The following is a 21509-nucleotide window of genomic DNA, read 5'->3' as shown; positions in this document are numbered from 1 at the left end:
CCATAAATAAATTCTTCTTCCTATCAAAAAAAATTCTGTTAAACATGGTGGTCATCCAAGGGGAAGTAGTATCAGTTTGGTTATTTGATGGATTCCCACCATTAATGAGGTCAATCTGTTAGACCAGATCTTCTTTAGAAGTATACATAATAAGAAGTATGGCTCTTTCCCCATGTTGTGCACCCATGGAAATGATCTCTGATTACGACATTTGCTTCATATACTTTGTTGTTGTTGATGATTTTTGATATTCACTAGCGATTATCTTTTATGGGAACGATTCTGACCCAAAAAGTAAAGAACATAAAGTGTCAGTGGTATTCCATACTTGCCTGTGTTCTTTAGTTACGAGGGAAGAATAAGTGAGCGAGATGCTTTAATTGGTGAGGTTGATTGTAAATGCAGATTTGAGCTTTTCTGCTCTCGGTTTGATGAGCTTTAGCAAAGATCCATATAAGACGGTTCCCAAGCTTCCTCTCATAGGAGGGGATGAGATCGAACCTTGGTGTTGTATTACGAATTTTAAGTTGCGAATTTACTATCAAACACTTTGGTCCCTTGGTGTTGGTTAGCGTGGAGACTAAACCGCATGGAGGAGCTTATGTTGCACGTGGTGGTGCGACACTAACTTGGATAAGACAAATGACCTTATGTGTCATAATGCATGTCTGCCGGCAAATAATAATAATTTCCTCCAACAGTTAAAGTGCCGCACCTTAAACTAACTGTATCAGGAGAATATTCATCAAACCCTATGTTTAGCTAAAATGATTGAATTCTCAGACAGTCAAAGTTCATCATCATCAGAAGAAGAATGGAAGATTAAGTTCAAGTCAGAGGAAGAATTCTGTGTGGGTTCGTCCTCCAGTGCTGCTGCAACAACATCCAGGAGACCAGTTGAGGTAAATCTTCCTCCTGCTTCAAGCTCATCATCATCATCTCAGAGGCACAAATTTATAGAGATGGGTTTCTCACCAGCTCTTGTTGACAGAGTATTAAGTGAAAACGATGGAGGTGACAACAATTTTGAGTTGTTATTAGAAAGTCTTTTCCAGTATTCTTCTTCTGCAGCTACCCGCAATTTAAAGTCTGACAAAATATTGAGTCCCATTTTTACTGATGATGATAGTGATTTTGAGATTGATGGTGCTGAAATGGAGGTGAAATCGGAAGTGATTGAGGAGGATAGAAGAGCTTATTTATTGGCAATGAAATTCTCAGTAAATGAAGTTGATTCTGCTGTAGAAAGGCTTGGTAAAGATGCACCAGTGAATGAGCTTGTGGATTACATTGTTGCAGCGCAAATATCTGGAAAGAATGAGGATGCTGCTGCTGCAGCTACTGAGTCTTCGTTTGCGCCGACTATGGATCGGACAGTTGGTTTGCTGCTTGAAATGGGGTTCACTGAAGAAGAAATAGCTTATGCTATTGAGAAATTTGGTGGTGGAGATCATATTTCGGTTCAGGAGCTAGCTGATTCAATCTTTGCAAAGCGAATTGGTGATGCGCAGGGAGAATCAACCTCTGACATTATGCGCCAGAGTGGGAAAGCTTGGAGGCCATTTGCAAAGCATCATGGTGGCTGGACTACCGTGGAAGAAGGTAAGTCGCAAAATTATGCTGCCCCGAGTTCGTGTTTTATTCCCTGTGAAATGGATAAAGACTTCATGGACAGTCTCAAAAGGAAAAGAGCTAAACTCGAATATGTTAAACCCATAGCTCATGGTCACTCGCCTCGGCTTCTTGAAGCAGTTGCGAAACCCCCATACTTTTTCTATGGGAACGTTTTGGGCGGCTCTGACGATACTTGGGAGAAAGTAACTCGATTTTTATATGGTGTTGCACAAGAGTTCGTGAATGCTGAATCTTTCTCCGCATTAAGTAGGAAAGAAGGTTATGTGCATAACCTTCCCAAGGAAAATAGATTTCACATTCTTCCGAAAACGGCCAAAGTTGAAGGTGCGTTTTCTCATAACGAGCCCGAGTACACTGAGCAAATATTAGGCTATCCAGTGAATCACACAGATGCCTTAAGGTGTAATACAACAGAAAGGCTCAGACTCCTCAGGTCTAGCTTTCAGACAGACACGGTAGGGTATTATTTCTCGGTTTTGAAGATGATTTATCCAAATGGGTTGAATGTATTGTCTATTTATAGCGGCATTGGAGGGGCTGAAATTGCTTTGCACCGTCTTGGTGTGCGTCTAAAATGTGTTGTTTCAGTTGAAGATTCTGAAACTAATCGAAGGATTCTCAAGAGGTGGTGGGATAGCACTAAACAAACTGGACAACTGGTACAAATTCAAGGCATTGGAAAAATGACAAGTACCAGAATCGGGTCTCTTACGAATCAATATGGAGGTTTCGACTTTGTAGTGTGTCAAAACCCATGCGTTCTCACGTCTGAATGCTCAAATGGTGCAGAGTTTGCAGAGCTGGATATGAAGATGTTCTTTGAATTTGTTCGTGTTTTGCAGTGGGTAAGGGGATTTGCAGGAAGTGCTGGATGACAAATATGTTTCTCCTATATAAGAGAATGCAACGTCACTGTGAATAACAAAAGAGTTTGTTGTGGGCATCACAAATGGGTATCAAACAGCAAACAGCAAAGGCGAAGACTTACAACCAAAAAACTCCAGCTTTTCCATGAATCATTGTAAATACTGTATCGTAAAATATGTTGGACATGACCAATACATTTTGAGACTGGGTTTCGCGCTGTGTCACGCTTTCGAGGACTCCTCCTCGGGCAACAGAACTCTAAAAACAGCATAGTGATGATTCAAGCTTTTCTCTCCTTGTAGTCTGTAAACACTGCCTAGTGCACCACAATTAGGATTTGGAAAAGCATAAAATATGCGCCGAATTCTTTGATGAACAAGTGCCATTGCACACATAGTACAGGGCTCCCAAGCGACAAAAATGTCATACCCAGTGCACAAATAAGGCCGTTCACCCCCTTCAAAAGAACCACCATTAGAGCAAGCCGCTTTCAGAACCTTCTCATCTTTCACAAAATCAACTTTCTGTCTTTTCGACATTGTACAATCCACTTGATCAGTAGCCTGATCTTCAAAATCCTCCAACCCGGCAGGATATAGCCGCTTATCCCTGGAGGATGCCTGTTCAATGGCGACAAGAGCTGCGTGTCGCAGCGGATGCCAAGAGCAATCTATGTTCCCTGCAGCAGCAGTGTCTTGCTCAGTCCAATTCCATGGATACAAACAAGAAACTCCAGCATTAACTGTGGATGCACTAATTGCCTGACATGTTTGATCATTTGCACTAGCAATCACCTGCCTAATTGAAGGATCCACTATAACTGCTGCATTGACTACTCCTTGACCACCCACTACCGTCATCTCAAGAGCCATCTTCATGAAATGGAACACTGATTCTGAATCCTCTTCATTGAACCCTGTAATGCCCTCAATGTTATAAGTTGGTGGATGATAAGATGTTGGCCAAAGTTTGCACTGCTCAATCCACTCTTCTTTTGTTATTGCGGCGTACTTATGAACTTTTGCAATAAAAGGACTCAATTGGTGCGCATTTACCAACTCGGCAACATCATCTGGCAGCAACTCATTCCCACCATTCTCACCGGCAATGCACAAAATCAGTACCAACTGAAAATCCCCTCCTCCTTCACCTTCTCCTTCGCCCACAGATTTCTTCTTCTTCTTCCAAACTCTCTTAATATGTCTGTAATTCTCCATTGGTGCAATTTTACCCAATTTCTTTACAAGAGTATTGGTAAGCTTTGGCTCAATAACTGAAGCAAATACATCAATGGTTGGTTGTTCATTGGGTTTCAATGGAATTTTGTCTGGGATGTGAAGAATTTCTCCCTTCTTAAACCCCATTCTTTGGAAATTTCAGATTCCGTAGTGAAACTCACAAAAAGGTTGAACCTTTTTATATGACTAAGTCAAGGTTTTAGATTGAAATTTGAAAGTTGATTTTTTCGCAAAACCTAGATCCGACGGTGGAGAATAAGTGAGCCCAAGCCCTTAAATTTATGTACATTCTGAATTTTTCTTTATTTGCAGACTAAAAAACATGGAAGGGTTTAGTGATTTCTCATTAGTCCTTGCACTACCCAAAGATGATGCCTTTTTTGAGAAGAAAAAGGTGAGAATTTTATGGTTTTGATTGATTTTTTGTGTATATGATTTGGAGGATTGCTTCTAGTACTTCTTATCATCTGTTAAATGCATTACTTAGTACCTAGAATCAATGGGTTAAGCTTAATAATCTTTGTGTTGACAGAAATTGTTGCAGCTCAGGGGCTATGGACCTGAGATACAAATTCCATTTTCATCATCAGAAGACCCACTGGTTGCATTGCAAGTAATGGTGGAAGTTGCAAGAATTATACACCTGGATGAGGTAATTTCAATTGCTAATTTGTTTTATTTGTAATTGGGGTTGAAGCAATTTGTATTGGCTTATCTGATCAATGTGACACTATTGTTTTTTCAGCCAGAATTGTATTTTGGTGGGGTTGAAGCAATTCTGCCATACTACAGCCCCAGGAATGAGTTGGAATCTCTTAATTCAGTTCTTAGGCTCATTGATATGACTCTCAAGGATGCAGCTGAGAAGAAGATTGATGTTTTGCTTCTTCTGCGAAATGCGGTGATAGAAATGATTAGAGAGTTTGGGGATAAGAGTAGTGAGGAAACGGGGATTGTGAAATGTGTTTGTAAGGGTGAAGATGAGTTGGTGGAATGGGGACGAAACCATGGTGTGCAGACAAAGCTGCAGATTGATTGTAAGTCTCTAACATTTTTTTATAAGATTGAGAAAGGGATTCCACGATCACTCTCTTATAGTCTTCTTTTATGGTTTATTGCTTGCATAGATGTTGAAGGAGCTGGAAGAGGAGCTGTTGCAGCAGAAGATTTGGAAGTTGGGGAATGCGCTTTGGAAATCCCCGTGTCAATAATAGTTTCTGAGGACCTTGTTTATGAATCTGACATGGTATGTAACGAACTTCACGGAACTCGTTTTCTTTGTAGGCATGATGCACAGAAATTTTGAAACATAAAGGCTTGGTATTCATGAGTCTAAATACACAAAGTCATGTTTGCTTTGGTGCAGTATCATATACTGAAACAAGTCGATGGAATCGCCACTGAGACGATGTTATTGTTGTGGAGTATGAAGGAGAGATACAACTCCAATTCAAAATTTAAACTCTACTTTGAGACATTACCAGAAGCATTTAACACAGGTATGCTGTTTCTCTGTGATGATGCTTTGAAATTCACCAACTTGACTATAAGGAAAGAAAATGATAGGAAACTGCAAGAAAAGTATAGTTCTAGCAATTACTGTGTTAAGCTGTTGTACCTACAGACTCTAATCTTACGATGTTTAGAACATGAAGTCCATTATGAAACACACATCAGACTTCCTCCGGTGGCTGTATGCAATTGGTGACACCTTGGTCATCCCAGAAGGACTTTTGGCTTACCCACTAATTTATGTCTGACTGTGGTATGAGTTGTGCATATCCTTGTTATGGGGATCAATATCTTACTGTGGGCATAATTTGTTTTCTAGGATTGAGCTTTGGTGTCGAGGCGCTTACTTCTTTGGACGAAACTTTGTTGTTTGAAGAGATTATGCAAGCAAAAGAGGTATTGGTGAATCCATTCTTTTCTAAAAGCAGTGGATGCAAACTTTAATGACTGGGCAGACAGGGACTACATCATGCAACGAAACCTTAACTATTAGATATGCTTGTTAACTTATTTGTAATGTTTTGACAAAACAATACATATTATCTCCTTCCCGATTAACCGTTCTAATCATTTTGATGATTATGAAATGAGTTTAATAGGGTTGGAAGCTCTTCCACCAGTGATTAATGTAAGGTCTAGCAACTCACTGTAATGAATTTGTTGTTTTATGCAGCACTTACGCACGCAATATGATGAGCTCTGTCCTGCATTATGCAGCAACCATCCAGATGTATTTCAAGAAGAGTTATACACATGGGAGAAATTCTTGTGGGCATGTGAGCTTTGGTATTCTAATAGCATGAAAGTCATTTTCAGTGATGGAAAGCTGAGAACGTGCCTCGTTCCCATTGCAGGCCTGCTCAATCATTCGGTATTCAATCTTACTTAGTTTTACTATTGCAGTTATGTAGTGGATTGATTTGGTATTAAAGAAGATGACGCTCCACCACCAAATTGAGTTACAACTTGTAATACTGTTAGGACCCTTTACTGGAGGCAGAACCAAAAACCGTAACTGACATAGTTAACAAATTCCAGACTGTTCAGTCACCTGAACCATTCCAGACTTGTTGAGTGTTGACACACGTAGTGTGGAGCAGGAACTTTGATACTTTTACGTTTACTATTCCGCTACCTGCAGCATGAGTGAGATTCTGGAGAGCTAAATCCTTAAGATTACACATCAACTATAGAGAGTTTCCTTCAACTCTCCTTAATAGTTAATGGAAGATAAATTGTTTTGTATAGCATGTGTATCAGAACACTTATAATACAGTTCGATATCTAATATTTTCACAGTATCTGATAAGGCACTAAGGAAGTATATGATGACTATATGGTATTTCTTGTTATCTTTTGCAATATTTGAGCTTGTAAATGCTTGTAGATGTTCTGACATTATTCAGTTTGCAGCTATGTCCTCATATACTGAACTACGGTAGAGTTGATTTAGCAACGAACTCATTAAAGTTCCCTTTATCAAGACCATGCTTGAAAGGCGAACAGTGCTATCTTAGTTATGGGAAGCTTTCTTGTGCCCATCTTATAACTTTCTATGGTTTTCTTCCAAAAGGAGATAACACATACGATACCATTCCACTTGGTAATCAACTCAACATTTGCTAAAGCTTTTGATTTTGTTGGTGTAGTTGATTTTGCTTGCGGCATTAGTTACTGTGTCTGATGTTCTAAATCGTACTTCATACAAAGGCAAACTAGGTTGGCCCTAATTGAATTTGAACAGGAATCAACCAAAGATGAACCAAGATTTTCTCGATCTCTGTTACTATTCAGTGCCCTCTCTACTTAAGTTAACTTTTTTGTTTTATGTCTCACTTCCGTTTTGTACTTGCACTGCAGATATTGATGGTCCCGAAGTTGAGGAGGATTGTTCTAAATCTGATTGGACTACTCATATGGTGCGGGGAACATGGCTCTCAAGTAATCACGAGATCTTTCACTATGGATTGCCACCTCCATTGTTGAATAAGCTCCGTATCGCTTTGAGTGGTGCTACCGATAACCATGTAAATCTCTCTTACTACTGTCGGGATGTTTTACTTCCTGGGTGATTATCTAGTCTAGGAACGAAAATATTGTTCTTAAAACTCTTCTGGTTTATTAAAATGCAGACATATATTTGAACTTCTTCCAGCTCTAAGTTTTTCTAGTTTTGTTGATCTGCAGAAAGGCGTTGAAATTGAGAGAGAAGTACTGGAAACTCTCTACTCAATTTTCAACCCTATGCCGGAGGGACTTGGCGAGGCAGAATGCACCGACGGGTAAACATACTTCTCGATATCCTTCAGTTCTATAAATAAAAAATCACAATCCTGTCGTGACATAAAAATAAATTTCATACATTACAGGGTAAATCTTAGTTGGGATGTGAAGCTGGCAGTGGAGTATAACGAGCTACAGAGGAAGATCATCTCTTCCGTTTTGGCTTCATGTTCCAGTGGTCTTGAGATACTGTGAAGCTTCGATTCAGTCTGTGATTTAACCAAGCCAACACATTCCTAGAACCACAAGAACTAAGTTCCGAACAGAGGTGCCAAGAAAATCATTCACTCAAAGGATAGGAATGTGGTCTGCTTACAGCTTACTGTAAAAACATTTTATCTTTTGTTGGTAGTGGGAGCTTGATTTTCTTCTATTATAAGCTTCGTTTGCTGCTGTTTAAAGCTATTTCACTATGTCAAATCCTTAGCCTAGCACATTATGGCATTTCTAAGAATAAATGCCGACACCACCACTACCTCAGAAAAAATGTGGTCTAAAATATTGTAGTTCAAAGAATGTAGGATGACTTAAGAAAGAACGCATGAAACATGCTATAAAATAAATAAATTATGTGGTCAAAATGACTCTCAATTGGCCTTTTCTGATGAGATTAGGGATAGATGTCACATTTGACTTCCATATCTGACCTTCTTCACTCCTATAATTAAAAAATACACCAGAAAATAATGGGTGGAAATTGACTGGAAAAACCATAACCTGCTTAGTCAAATCTTATGTGACATTTCTCCTAATCCTCTTAAGAAACATACTTTTTGTTTGTTTGCCCACTTCAAGAATACATGATAGTAGTAGTAGTAATAATTAAATGATGGATTAAGTTAAGATGTTTAACCTAAACCAAGAATAATAGTACCAGCACAACAAACCTTTAGCATTGATTAGAGGAGATTCTTGGTTAGATGATCTAACAAAAAAATGTACTAATAATTAGTATTATATAATTCTTCCACTAATATTGCTACTTGGTACAGTGATGCTATAATTTTATCAATTCTTTTATGTATTCTAACAAAATGGGTTCTAATTTTCTTTTTAGAAAAGGAAATTCTTAAATGACTGATTATTAAATTGTGAAAAATAATATGTAATAAAAATTAAATAAACAAACAAAAAAAAACAATCTAGTAGGTCGACATATTGGTCTTGACACTATAATTTTATATCGCCTGAAGTTTTAAATATGCCAAAAAAAATAAATTCCATCAAGATGGATAAACAAATTTGGTATGGCTTAGTCGTGTGCGTGCTAATCTAGCTGATAAATTAGCAGTCCACTTCAGCCAGAGCTACTTCTTTTTTTTTTTTGAAATACAACATTTTTCTGCTAATCTAGCAGCTCAATCTAATCATAGGACGCCACCCATGAGACTAGTAACCTTGAATCTTTAATGATTAATTTTTTTATTATTATTATGGTGATGCAAATATCATTAAATTTTTATTTCAGAAAGGTAGATAATTTGAATTAAATTTAGTTTTTGCGGCGAAATTAATTATTACAACTAAAAAAATAGAAAAAGAATCAAAAAAACAAAAAAAAAAGTTCGTGGGGTTCGGGCGGGCCCACAAAAAAGTAGTTGGGCGGTCCAAGAAAACGAAGAAAGACAATAAACAAACTAACAAAGGCAGCTGCAACACCAAGCAATACAGAAAGGAGAGACAACCAAGAAGAGAAGAGAAGACAGAAATTCCTTCAACGTCTCTTCTTCTTCTTCTTTGGATGATTTCTTCTCTCTAACTTCATTCTCTATTTCATAATTTCATTAATAAAAAAAAAGGATTCATCTGTACCATCAAAATCATATTAACCTTATTGATTTTTTTTCAATTATTTGGTAAAGTAAGAATTAGAAGAAGAATGATGGTTGTTGATAACAGTTTTGATCTATGGCAAAAAGACGTCTTCTTTTCTGCTGCTGAAGAAGTCCAGAATTCTGCTGATATGTATGTCTCTTCTCTATCCCTTCATATTCAAATTTTAGGTTTATTTTAATTTTGCTTCTGAAATCTAATCTGGATGTATTTGGGTAGGTTTTCTTTTTAATTTCTACCAATGGGTTTCAATCAAAAAAGTTAAATTTTGATTCTTTTTGATAAATGGCGTAATGGGGGATTTCGCAGAATGGAATCAGTTTACAGGACATGGGTAAGGGAGACAAAAGAAGGTTTAGAATCAGATGATTATTCCGTTGAACTGCGAAGAGAGGTTCAAACTGCACTGGGAACTGCTAAATGGCAGGTCAGTCTGTGTGTTTGCGTGTGTAACTCTCAACTCACTCAATACAATGTTGTTGTAATCATTTGTTGATTGTAGATTGTTGTTTGTTTTTGGAACAGTTGGATGAATTCGAGAGAGCGGTTCGGTTAAGTCATCGAATTGAGGATAATCGAACGACTAGGCATAAACAATTCATTAGTGTGATAGAAGGGCAGATAGCTCGTGTGGAAACTGCCTTGAAGGAGGCGCTAAATGAGGAAGGGAATGAACCTCTTCGGTGGGTGAATTTGGATGAAGAAGAAAGAGATGATCTAGCTGCATTTCTCTCTGGGTCATCGCCTGGGACATCTCAGAGTGGAACAGATGACTCTGTTGAGTCGGGGTCGGTAAAAGACGTGCACCTATGTGGTGTTGGTGGTGGCGCGAATGAGAAAGAGATTGTGGAGTGTAAGCGGAAGGGGTTTAAAGAGGTTTTAACTATCAATAAGGATGCTAAGTATGTTGTAGAACTGGAAACGAAAGAAATTTCTGGGGCAGGAGATGATGTAAATTGTCAAGCAGAGAGATCAGCTGGTCAAACGAGGATGTGGGGTTCGCCAAATTTTGGTGATTGGAAGATTGTAATTGCTGATGAGGATGACAAGAGGAAGAAGTTAGTATCTGAAGATGAATCCACAAACAAAGGAAAGGTATTGAAGAGTAGTTTTTGGAGGCAAAGGGGTGAGGTGCTTCCACAAACAAATGGAGGGATATCAAGTTCGCGGGACATTAGAGGAGTACGTCGCTTAACTCAGGTAAGAGCTTAACTCATATCTTCCAGGTTATGTTGGAACATCGTTTAGTGATAAAATCTAGTATCAAGTATATACAAATCATCACTGAACTTCAAACTTGCTTGGGTAATCTTAGCCTTAAGAATTGATTTTGCTATTCTGGATGGCAGCCAAGTCTGAAAATGTGCTGCATTTATTTTTGTCTGAAAAAGTTAATATCAATTATCAAGCAGTTTTTTGGATGCTAGAAGCTACTGAGAGTCTGAGATGATTAGGGTACCAAATCTTCAAGATGAATCTGTGTTCTAAACAATTGTTTTCAAGCTGCAAATTAGATGATTGCTATTTGTCTCTATGAAAGGGAATACGCTAACAAATATCTGTTATTTCAGCTTGTTTCGAGATTGGGTGGTTGCCGGAGGCAGTCACAGAGCCCACGACACATGAAGTTTAGATCTCCTGTTCGAGTCACGCTCCTGGTCATGCTAACAATTATTTTGATTGGTAAGTTGTATATTCTCTCTTTCTTGAACTTGTGAATACCATCAAGGGGGAATAGTGGAATTCACATCAATGTAGTACGCCTCGGCCAAGTCGTCCGAGTTACTCGCGAGTAACTCGGGTATCGGCCTTTGGACGATACGATCTTCAAAGACTCGTCCGAGTAGGGTTTTTAGTGATTACTCGCTGAGTCGGTCACGAGTCAGGACGAGTCAACGAGTTACTCGGTAAATAGGGTCAAAGTGGGAAAAAAAATCTTTGGAACACTTTATTTTAATTGTTATACTTAAACCCTAAAGACTTAAACTAAAACTTGCAGTGCAGATGAATAGAAGGTTTCTTATTTATATTTGCAGAAGAATGTGTATATTTATTATATTTACTGTAAATATAAATTCTTCATAAGGAAGATAAATCTAATCTAGGAAAGAAATAACATAGCTAATTACATCAATCAAGTTTCTACGGAGCATAATTGACAAGAAGTTAGGAAGGAAACTGCATATGAAAGACGGACATATTTATTACGATTTGCTAATGATATATAATTACTGGCTAAAAATCAGGAATGAAAATTAGCTAATGATAAATACAGAAAATAATTAGTTGGCTAAAAATCAGGAATGAAAATTAGCTAATGATATATACAGAAAATAATTAGTTGGCTAAAATTCAGGAATGAAAATTAAGGAACCAAACTAAATAAGGAAGGAATATCAATTATATTAAATAGTCTTAACTCTTAAGCAAAAAACAAATAATCACCGAGTTACTCGGCCGGGATCGGATGGGATCGGGAAATACTCGGGGATCGGTCCCCAGCCGAGCCTGGGCCGATCCCCGAGTCGTACTACATTGATTCACATAAGTTACTTTTTGTGCAACAATCTAAATAAATTCCATGAAACTTAGTGGAACCATGCTAAGTGCATTAGATTGCCAAGCGCTGTCAAGGCCGACTGTTTGCAAGAGCGCTAAAGAATATTTCTTGTAAAAGGGCCTTTTTTGGACGATTAACTGTTAGCTTTACTGATATGAATCTAGGATAATTGATAGGATGTGAAACGCTAAAATATGTAGTTACTATTCAAGTCAATTGTGTGTCAAGTAGAAGCGTTGCTAAATCCTCCACTCTTTTGTCTGTTTCCAGTGCCTTTCTTGTTCTACTCAGCTTGAGCCTTGAGCAAGTGTTGTTGTATGGAGATAAAAAGGTATGGTCCCTTTAACAGTTGACATATGCTTTTTCAGGCAGTACTAGGTTATGTGATCTGTATTGTTTTCATGGGCATGATGACCACTTGAGCTGAACTTTATACATACATAAACATACTGTTATTCCCGTTTCCTTATCTTGTGCATGATTGTATAGTCTACTGTGTAGGTACCTAAAGTCAGCTTCTCGTGCAAAGAGGACAGTCATGGCAAGTAACCTTTTGATCTTCTCATACCTTAAATCGAAACCCACCTTTTAAAATGGGAATTTTGATATACCTGAATTCCTTGCGGCATTCAAATGGGTCCCCAAGGTTGATGATGGCGATTGACACCGATATATGGTTGGTCACAGCAAACTGTACCGGAATTGAATATTGAAGGCCAATGTCATGCCATATATAGATACAAAGTTTGTGATATTAGTAAAAACGATGACAGCTTAAGTGGCTTCTATTCGCACCTGTAATGTAATGCAATGTATTTTTAATGTACGATGTGTCTCCTCTCTTGCTTTATAATTCTTCTTCTGGCTGTATCTTTCATGCAATAGAAAAGTTGATTCTTCTCATTTCCTTGGGCTACAAATAAGTTTGTAAATATCACATTCCCAATAAAGCATATAAACCTCTGCAATTGTTTCTATCAGCTTCCAGTTTGTAAGTATCACATTCCAAGTGTATTAGTAGTCTGAATAGAAAACAGAAAATTCTAGGACAAAACAAGCTAAAAGAAAGCAGAAAAAGTGGTTCTTATTCTTCCAGTAATCAGCCATCCTGCAGCTGCATTGTTATTGGAGGTTTTCAGAGAAACCATGTTCTCCACTTGAGCATGCAGCTGATAATCCATGGACGGGCAATAAATATTAACATCATCACCAATAAGACGCTCTAAGTTTTCATTCATCTGAGTTTGAAAAACACTAAGGTGGGAGCACGCCACCACCTTGAGGCGTTTCTGTTGCAGATTGTAGAATATAAGACGCTCCCCATTGAACCAATACAATAGCACCTGATCGGAGAAACTCAATAGACGCGTAGGGGGCGTCGCAGCAAATGTGTCAAAATAGCAACAGAGTGGACCTTTCCGACCTTGTCCTTCAATATATGCATATGAAGCTTGTAACAACAACAGGAAACACTAATGACCATGCAAACAAACTCGTTTTTGGCTATTGAATCGAAAACAATAGCAGCCTTGTATACTTGTGATAACGAATCAAAACCAAAACCAAGACACACGAAGCTGTATCACCCAGTAGGACATCCATAAGGGAGGACAAATAATTCACACCCCGGTTCGGGTTAATGACGCTTATCGAACCATTACTATTATGTTGACCGACTTGCCTCATACAAGCAAAACCATTGCAGAAACCTACTATGTCAAGTATGCTTGGGATATTTTCACCTGACAAAAAAATTAAATCGCAATACTAACACAGTTTCTTACTTCTAGCTCATCAGCACCATCACATACAATAGTTTTAACTTACATAGGAATGAAGGCATTCAGAGAAACGATGTTCTCACAAAAACTCAAAACTATAATCTTCTACGGCACTCTCATTACACAGTAAAACTAAACAAAATTTGCTTCTTTCTTAAAACGGAAAGAAAAAACTAATATGCTCTCAAGTCCTCGCCACCTTTCCTTTTCTTATTTCTATTCCACTCTTTACTTTCCGTTTTCATAGAATTGCCTTCTACTGAGACTTTTCTAAATTTCTTACCGCCTCCTCGTTCTTCTCCTCTAGAGTGATGTCGTTTGAACCCAGCGAAACCCAATTTAGCCATTGAAGCTTCAATATCTGGAAAGTTGGAGGAGCCAGAGGGCTGTGAAGTACCAGCAGAAGCCAAGAATTGGTCGACCTCTACCCTCATCTTCTTTACACTCCTTGGGGGTGATAATCTTGAGGAAGATTCACCAACAAAGCTTTTGCTTGACTTTTTCGTTTTCTTCGTAGAACCAAAAGCATCATAAAACTCTCTATAAGCTGTTTGTTTTGATTCTTGTCTTGACTTCCACTGATCAGGCCGTGTTGCATATCTGCATGTAATACAAAAGGAAGATGAAAAAAAGGAGATCGTGATGGAAGGAGAACAAAACCATGATTGCATGAAACTGAGATATAAGAGGACGTGGTCGCTTACCCATCAATATCTAACTTCCTCAGCAGATGCGGACCTTGCTTCGTTTTGGACAGTTCCGGTCTCACAGCTAACAGCTCAGATGCTATAGTCTCTCTTAATGTCAGATTGCTGGCCATGAAACACTTCTCAACTATAAAAGAGCCTGACGGGCGCATTGCAAGCTCTCCAAAATGTTCCCGCAGTCTATTGATAAAGCAAAAAACACAAATTAGGAGTTAGAAAATCCAAGTGTAAAATGTTTGTCTAAGACGCAAAATAGGAGTTTGAAAATCTATGTGTCAAATGTTTGACTTGTAGGCATAAGTTGAAAAAGAAAGAAAGATGTTGTTGCAGCATAAAAAAAGAATTACTAATTTACTCTAGCTGAGTCGAACTGCTAAGCATTATTTTCGACAGTCAACTCCCTGGAAACATGGAGGGCCAAACCGATGCTTTCCCTGGTTTAGTTTTGTTATCTTAACTATACGTCCTAGGTATAGGATAAACATGCAAGCAGGGTACCTTACTAAGGAATCCTACCTCATGACTAAGCAGTTCGAGGAGAAGATAAAGGCTATGAAACTTAGCAACTTACTTGTATATAAATCTGCGTGTCTGTTTCGCAGAAACATTCGAAGATAGAAAACAGTCAATAACACGTCCTCCTCCTGCATCCTTTGCTGCTTCCAGAACATGATTTGTTTCCATGGATGAAATGCTCGTCACATATTGCTGAATAAATCCCTGTTAACATAGAAAATAACTAAATAAGACAATGCCAAAAGTTTAAACAAAGGCTCATCTACCATCATTTGCAATGATGCCACCAATTAAAGTATAACAGGTCAAATGGAAAATCACACACCAAAGTACTTGGGTAAAAGCATGGATCATTTTGTATAGTTATCCGCTAGATGATGGCTAAAGGATGAATGAGGCACCAGAAAGAGGTAAAATGAATAAAGTAGAAAACAACATGCAGGAAGAGAGGGAGAAGAATATATAACTTACACTCGGAAATTTGAAGATTGTTTGTAGCATTAGACAACCCAAGACATTCATCTGGTCATCCTTGCCCCACTTCCAGTTGGATTTATCTTCACTGCTAAAGTAGCTTTCCAGGAATAATAGCCGAGGAACAATGCAGTTACTAGATTCAGAAGTAGAACATACTGCAGCAGCAAGCGCCTCGGAACACTGAACAACACATTAAGTATAATAAAGGTCACTAACAACAGATTGGAAAATCGTGAACAGCATAGGGTGAACCCCTATGAATCTTTGCTACTAAATTATAGCAGAAAAGACTGATGAAAAATCTGCTGTGGTTGACATGTGACACCACAGGTCCACAGCAATGCCATCATTGGAATTAGTTGAAAGATACATATACTGAGAAACTTTGGTATCAGTTACAGAACAAACCAACATGTATCCCTAAAAATGTTACCGTCTTTCAGGCAGGTTGCTTGTGTAACCAGTTTTAATATAGTTAACCTGTAGCGTGGAATGAATAGTTGGAGATTCTATGTGCAACAGTTCCTCTAATTTCAATGGAAAATCTCTACACTTTGCAGGGGGTTTAGGAACTAATATGTATGCATGGTCTTCTTTGCACTTTTCCTTCTACAATTAAGAAGTTTAGCAAGCCAATGAAAACAAAGAGATAGAGTGTAAAATACAAACCTTCCTTTCATTTGTGTGAAGCTTTTGACTTGCAGCTATGATGGACGCAACCACGCCTGACCTCCCAAGTTCAAGAAGTTCTCTAAATTTTCCACCCAGCTCTTTCCAAATTAAGTCCATCTAGAGAAGCAAATGATAAATGAACCAAATTGATTAGGAAACAAGTAGATCCAAATTCACTAGCCATGGGCTAAACATTGGATCACATAAGCAAAAGAGGACTGCTTCAGATGACTAAACGTAATAATACGTACTTACTTGATCTTGGGTTTTTGCAGCAGAAACTAACGACTGAATCACAAAACTTCCCAAGTGAGTTGAAGAGACCTTGAATAACCTACTGCGGAAAACTTTTGCGAGAATTTCATTGTATAGGGTCTCAGGTGCCACTTCCAAAATGACCTGCAACAATTATGTAAGAAATTTGCTCAAAAAAACATGTCCATTATTTTACTCTTTTGGTTATCATTTTTGAGAGTTTAGAATTTTATTATAAACAGTGTGATCAGCTCTTTCATAACAGGAATAGTTGAACTGAATTTTCAACTACCTGACATGTTTGTGCACTCAAAGAAACAAATAACCGACCTCCATTAAATGACTAAAAGCATTGTCATTCAACAAATCCAGCGTTTTCAGCACAGCAACATTTTGTATCAGGTCTCCTTCTTCTCCTGTATTTTCTCCATGACAGGCAAGAACGATAGGAATTATGTTCATCAACTCTTTATCTTCTCCCACTAATAACTTCAAAGCAGTCTGCAGGAAGAACCGTAACCAGAATAATATATCAGAAAGGGTACCACTGTAATATCAGCACCTCTGAGGGGAAAAGCACACAACAATAAAGAGCGAGAGGGAAGTGTTCAGTTATATTTCATTTCAACTAATGTTTTGGCCATTAGGCACCACAATACTACCCTGTACTCAACCCGCACTAAAGGATATTCATATGCTCGAACTAGTTTTGGAGGATAATGCACAAAATCAGTTAAAATGAAGAATACGACTTAAACCACCACAAGAATTGGGTGCCGAAACCAAACAACAAAACGATCCTAGATTAGCATCACCCTTCCATTGAAGACAGTTTTCAAAATCTAAGATTTCTGAACAAGCCGCTGGAGAAGATAGTTAGAACCAAGTTTCTACAGTCCAATCAAGAAACCTAATCAGTAAATATTGGTTGCACAATCTAGTATTAAAGTATGTGCAACACCAAGAACAAGTCTTGTACATTAGATAAGAACCACATCCACCAACTCAAAACGAAAAACCGTGTATAAAAGATAAACTTGTACTTCATACAGGAAAACAAAATTCAAAGAACATCAGGAGCATATAACAGCCGAACAAATACCTGCATCACTAAGCTGCTACACTGATCAGCTCGGAGAGTTGCAATATCTTTTTTTGCACATTCCATCATCCGTGTGACCAGAAATTTAAGTAAATCAGGGAATCCTCGCTGATGCTGTGTGCTATTTCCAACATCCTTTGTTTCCTTGGTATTAAACCTCTCTGCTAGAACAGTAGATGACTTTGTTACATGAAACTCTTTCGAAGAGTCCAATGGAACTCCTTTACAGAGACAAAGAAGACTCCTCAGAACATGTGATCCATAACGGTCACACATCACATTAACAGGTTTTACCACAATCACCTGGCAAATGAAAACAAACAAGTAAAGCCAAGGACAAATACAAGCAGTTGCAGACAAGAAGTATTAGGTACAAGAAATACGGTTAAATCCCAGACGCAAGTACACAAGCAAGAAACAGCAATGCAAATGTTTAACTAATAAACATCTAGATAGATATTGATGGTTACAAAGTTTTTTTGCAAGAAAGGTAGTTTTTATGTATCCATGACAGACTCTGCCGAAGTAAATAAACTTGTAGGTTTCCAGCGGGACAACTTAAAATAGCCTTACATTAACTTTGAACCTACCCATAATATCAAATTAAACTCCAGCGATAAACTACGCACTCCAGACACAAACATACATGCAAGAAACAGTAGTTGAAACGTTTAACAAATAAGCATATATGTTCACCGATGGCTACTGATTGGGCATCCAAGTACAACAGTCATCCAAGACGCAAATATACATACAATGTGGAAGACACATTAAATAGTCAAGCACAAAAAATAAAATGAAACATTCAACTAATGAGCATCTGATTATCAATGGCTACTAAGTTTCTAGTTATCACTTAAGTACAAGTTCGACATGGATTGGTGAGTCTGTAAAAGGAAAATGCACAAGAGATATATACCTGACATATCTTGGTTAAAGTCTCTTCAATGATGGCATACATATCATTATCCTGAAGATGCACAGCTAAAGCTTTCAACGCAGTCTCAGCAACATGCGAACCAGACCTATCCATGGCAATCAACGGAAACACTTTCGCGGCATTTTGCAAGAAACCACATAATTGATCCAAATCAGCACCTTCCAGTAATGCCTGTAAATTATGACTAATAATATAATCAGTAGCAAGTTCTAATTCTTTCCCTCTTGTTTCCTCTAACGCATTTCCACATATAACATTCCGCTCCTCAATCTCAGCTCCTTCGTATAAATTAGCAATTTCAGAAAAGTACTTTGCCGTCTCTGGATCCACTTGTTTCCTCACAAGTGACGATGATTGATGGTTGGATGAATACTTGTCATTCTTTTTATAGGATGGTTGTGCTGCAAAACCATCAAAACCGCCACCGCCGCCGCCGCCGTGATGTTGTTCTTTACCAGGTCTTCTGTTTTTGCTTCCCTTAGGATTATTATTATTCCTTCTACCTCCAGCTTGATTATCAGTCTTATGATTCATTCTGTCCCCAGGCATTTGAGGATAATCTTCTTCTATGAGGTTGTGATTATTATGAGCTTTGTATCTTCCTGATTGAAGAGCTTTTGAACCAATACAAACCATAGACTACTGCTGCTGCAATTACCGATTACCAAAAAAAACTTATGAAGAGAAATGAGATTGAATTCAGTATAAACCCTAAAAACCCTAATTTCTTCTTCTTGCTGCTGCTTTGCTCAACTCTATGAATGAAGAATGAAGGTAGAAGAAAATCAGACCTAATTCAAGCGAGCCGCTCGTTTGTTTGGGCTTGGGCTTCTTCCAGTCACTTGAGAATTGGTTCAAGTTCAATTATATAGAAACCTGTTTTGAGTAGGGGTGTGCAACGGACGGACGGTTGCGGATTAAGGGTCACCCGCAACCAAAGCGTCCAAGTTGCAGATTTGAAAAATCAAACCGTGACCGGCCCAATCATCCGCGGATTTTACATCCGCGGATCCGTAGATTGTACGGGCCGGTTGCGGATTAACCGCGGATTTGGTAAAAAAAAAATTTGTCAAGCAAGAAAAGAAGAAAACTCAAATTCCCAACTCATCATCACATCTCTGCTCATTGAGCAGCGGAGTCTCGGCTCTTTGGTTCGATCCAGTTCCCATGTTGGGCCTGCTTGCTTAGTGACATCAAGCTAAAGAAGCAAATAAGCAATCCATTTTTGATATGGGCTTAGTGACATCACATTCAATTAGTTGGGCTTCGTGGCTTATAGCTAATGGAGCAGAGTCAGATGCGGTGCGGGTGAATCCGCGGTTTTCAATATTCAACCGCACCTAAACCGCTAAAACATGCGGATTTGAGAATCCCATCCGTGTCTTGCAGTTTGGGTGAAATCCGCAATTTTGCGGACGGATACGGATCAAATCCGCGGTTCCGGTTTTTATGCTCACCCCTAGTTTTGAGGCATACTAAATGATATCTTTATAAAGGGTGTCTAAACCATTTCAAAATTACTAGGTTACCCTTTAATTAGATTACTTAAATGTCCTTCCATTTAATTAAAAACTTAAACTAAAACTAATTAGATTACTTGAATACTCTTTGACTAAATTAAAACCTAAACTAAAACTAATAAAAAAAAAACAGTCAACATTTTTTCTTTTCTAATTCTTCTTCTTCCTTCTTCTCCCTTTGAGAAGTGCGAAATCCGAACGCCGATTGCAGTTAGATGTATATTAGAATGTATTTATAACAAATCCATCTTATTTGTCATAGATTCGAGTATGTTTAATCGATTGAATAGGATTTAGAAGATGAAATTAGGGTTACAGATGTAGGTTCGGGCCAAAATTATTGGACAAACCTAGGCTTTAGAAGATCAGTTCGTCTGATTTTGTAAATATAATTTTGGGCTGAACATTACATCCGTATTAGGTTCGGCTGATTCGTCTTTGGTGGATTCGACCGCACACACGAGTTGAGTAGCCCCATAAATTTCATGATGTTCGGCCGATTTTAGTACTCTTATATTTTGAGCCGAACATGGCACTGTGTTAGGTTCGTCTGACTCGACTCTGGTGGATTTTTGGCCGAACTCATGAGCTGAAAGTAATCTTGTTTAGCCGAAAATTGCTCTGGATGTTCACTAATGCTAATTTCCATATTATAATCTATGTTTGGAGCTGGATCGTCAAACTGTTTTCTTTGCTCATGCAGCCCCACTTTGAGTGCGATCTTTTGATGGGACTTCCGTCAATCCCATGGATTTTCTCTTTCAAACTTGAAACTGTTTCAGTTCTATCAACTTCAATTATATATTGTTTTCCGTTTTGATATCATAAGAACAATTTGAATTCTATTAGGATTAATTTCGATAACAAGTTCTTTCTTCTTGATGTTAAGATCAATTCTTGTTCCTGCGCCGATAGTCGGATAATCTCCCCTATCAAGTCCATCGATTAGTTCCAACCCGTATACTGTTAGAATTTGTGTAGATACTTTGATACCCAAGCCTTGCTCGATTCGCCGTTTTATTTCAAGAACAGACTCGCTGAAACCAATCTCCATCGTGAATTCGCTATTTCTTGTGATGATAATGTCATTCATGGTGCTTCCCCAAGAAATGAAAACGTCAAATTTCTGGTGGCGAAGTTTATGGACTTCAAGATGACGAATGATAAACCTGTTGTTGATCAATTTCTCGAATTTCAACAGATCATTAATGAGATTCTTGCTGAAGGTATGGTCATTGATGAGACGTTTCAAGTATCTGCGGTAATTGAGAAGTTACCATCTTCTTGGTCTGAATACAAGAAAAAGCTAAGACATGAAACTGGCGAGATCAACATGGTTGAATTAGGAAAGAAAATTCAAGTGGAAGAGATGCTGTGCACCAAGGATAAGAACGTGTCTTCTGCAAGGGACATGAGTAACAAAGCTCATATGACTGAACACAGATCTTCCAAAGCTGGAAAAGGTGAGAGTAACAATCGTAACTCTAAGCGTGGTCCTCCCAAGAAAGGTATGTTTCGAAAACCAGAGTCTAGCATTACTAAAATTAAGGGTGCTTGTTATGCGTGTGGAGTTACTGGACATATGGCAGTTCACTGTAGACATCGTAAGGA

General features: G+C 38.3%; 5 protein-coding genes across 7 annotated transcripts; 3 read left to right on the top strand and 2 right to left on the bottom strand.

Annotated features, from left to right (window-relative positions):
• Positions 1 to 767: 767 nt before the first annotated feature.
• Positions 768 to 2523, top strand: LOC113280639 (probable inactive DNA (cytosine-5)-methyltransferase DRM3). Its single transcript, XM_026529240.1, has one exon. It carries the CDS (start codon positions 768 to 770, stop codon positions 2508 to 2510), a length of 1743 nt encoding a protein of 580 aa, XP_026385025.1. The 3' UTR covers positions 2511 to 2523.
• Positions 2524 to 2565: 42 nt separating this feature from the next.
• LOC113284438 (tRNA-specific adenosine deaminase TAD3-like) lies at positions 2566 to 3998 on the bottom strand. Its single transcript, XM_026533896.1, has one exon. The coding sequence runs from the start codon at positions 3864 to 3866 to the stop codon at positions 2724 to 2726; it is 1143 nt and encodes a 380-aa protein (XP_026389681.1). The 5' UTR covers positions 3867 to 3998; the 3' UTR covers positions 2566 to 2723.
• Positions 3999 to 4026: 28 nt separating this feature from the next.
• On the top strand, positions 4027 to 8079 carry LOC113284437. The gene is made up of 11 exons (XM_026533895.1): positions 4027 to 4134; positions 4273 to 4392; positions 4486 to 4777; positions 4868 to 4986; positions 5107 to 5239; positions 5572 to 5648; positions 5926 to 6123; positions 6666 to 6855; positions 7113 to 7279; positions 7440 to 7534; positions 7622 to 8079. The coding sequence occupies exons 1-11, from the start codon at positions 4063 to 4065 to the stop codon at positions 7728 to 7730; spliced, it is 1572 nt and encodes a 523-aa protein (XP_026389680.1). The 5' UTR covers positions 4027 to 4062; the 3' UTR covers positions 7731 to 8079.
• A 1112-nt stretch (positions 8080 to 9191) lies between these two features.
• On the top strand, positions 9192 to 12905 carry LOC113284439. Of its 3 annotated transcripts, none has more exons than XM_026533898.1 (6): positions 9192 to 9500; positions 9678 to 9795; positions 9894 to 10568; positions 10940 to 11051; positions 12199 to 12259; positions 12418 to 12905. In XM_026533898.1, the coding sequence occupies exons 1-5, from the start codon at positions 9415 to 9417 to the stop codon at positions 12222 to 12224; spliced, it is 1017 nt and encodes a 338-aa protein (XP_026389683.1). In that variant the 5' UTR covers positions 9192 to 9414; the 3' UTR covers positions 12225 to 12259; positions 12418 to 12905. The 3 variants fall into 3 exon arrangements, with proteins under 3 accessions (XP_026389683.1, XP_026389684.1, XP_026389682.1); XM_026533899.1 differs by having other exon boundaries at positions 9588 to 9795; positions 12430 to 12903; XM_026533897.1 differs by having other exon boundaries at positions 9193 to 9500; positions 12430 to 12903.
• Positions 12906 to 13679: 774 nt separating this feature from the next.
• Positions 13680 to 19153, bottom strand: LOC113284436 (pumilio homolog 23-like). The gene is made up of 9 exons (XM_026533894.1): positions 18358 to 19153; positions 17439 to 17741; positions 16667 to 16837; positions 16337 to 16480; positions 16079 to 16198; positions 15404 to 15589; positions 14988 to 15136; positions 14414 to 14596; positions 13680 to 14309 (listed from the first exon to the last, which is right to left on the bottom strand). Exons 1-9 carry the CDS (start codon positions 19012 to 19014, stop codon positions 13883 to 13885), a joined length of 2340 nt encoding a protein of 779 aa, XP_026389679.1. The 5' UTR covers positions 19015 to 19153; the 3' UTR covers positions 13680 to 13882.
• Between the last annotated feature and the right edge of the window lie 2356 nt (positions 19154 to 21509).

Source organism: Papaver somniferum, chromosome 5 (genome assembly GCF_003573695.1).
Source record: "Papaver somniferum cultivar HN1 chromosome 5, ASM357369v1, whole genome shotgun sequence".
Classification (NCBI taxonomy): Eukaryota; Viridiplantae; Streptophyta; class Magnoliopsida; order Ranunculales; family Papaveraceae; genus Papaver; species Papaver somniferum.
Note: the sequence above shows the minus strand (reverse complement) of the source record. Positions and strands in the feature narration are given on the sequence as shown.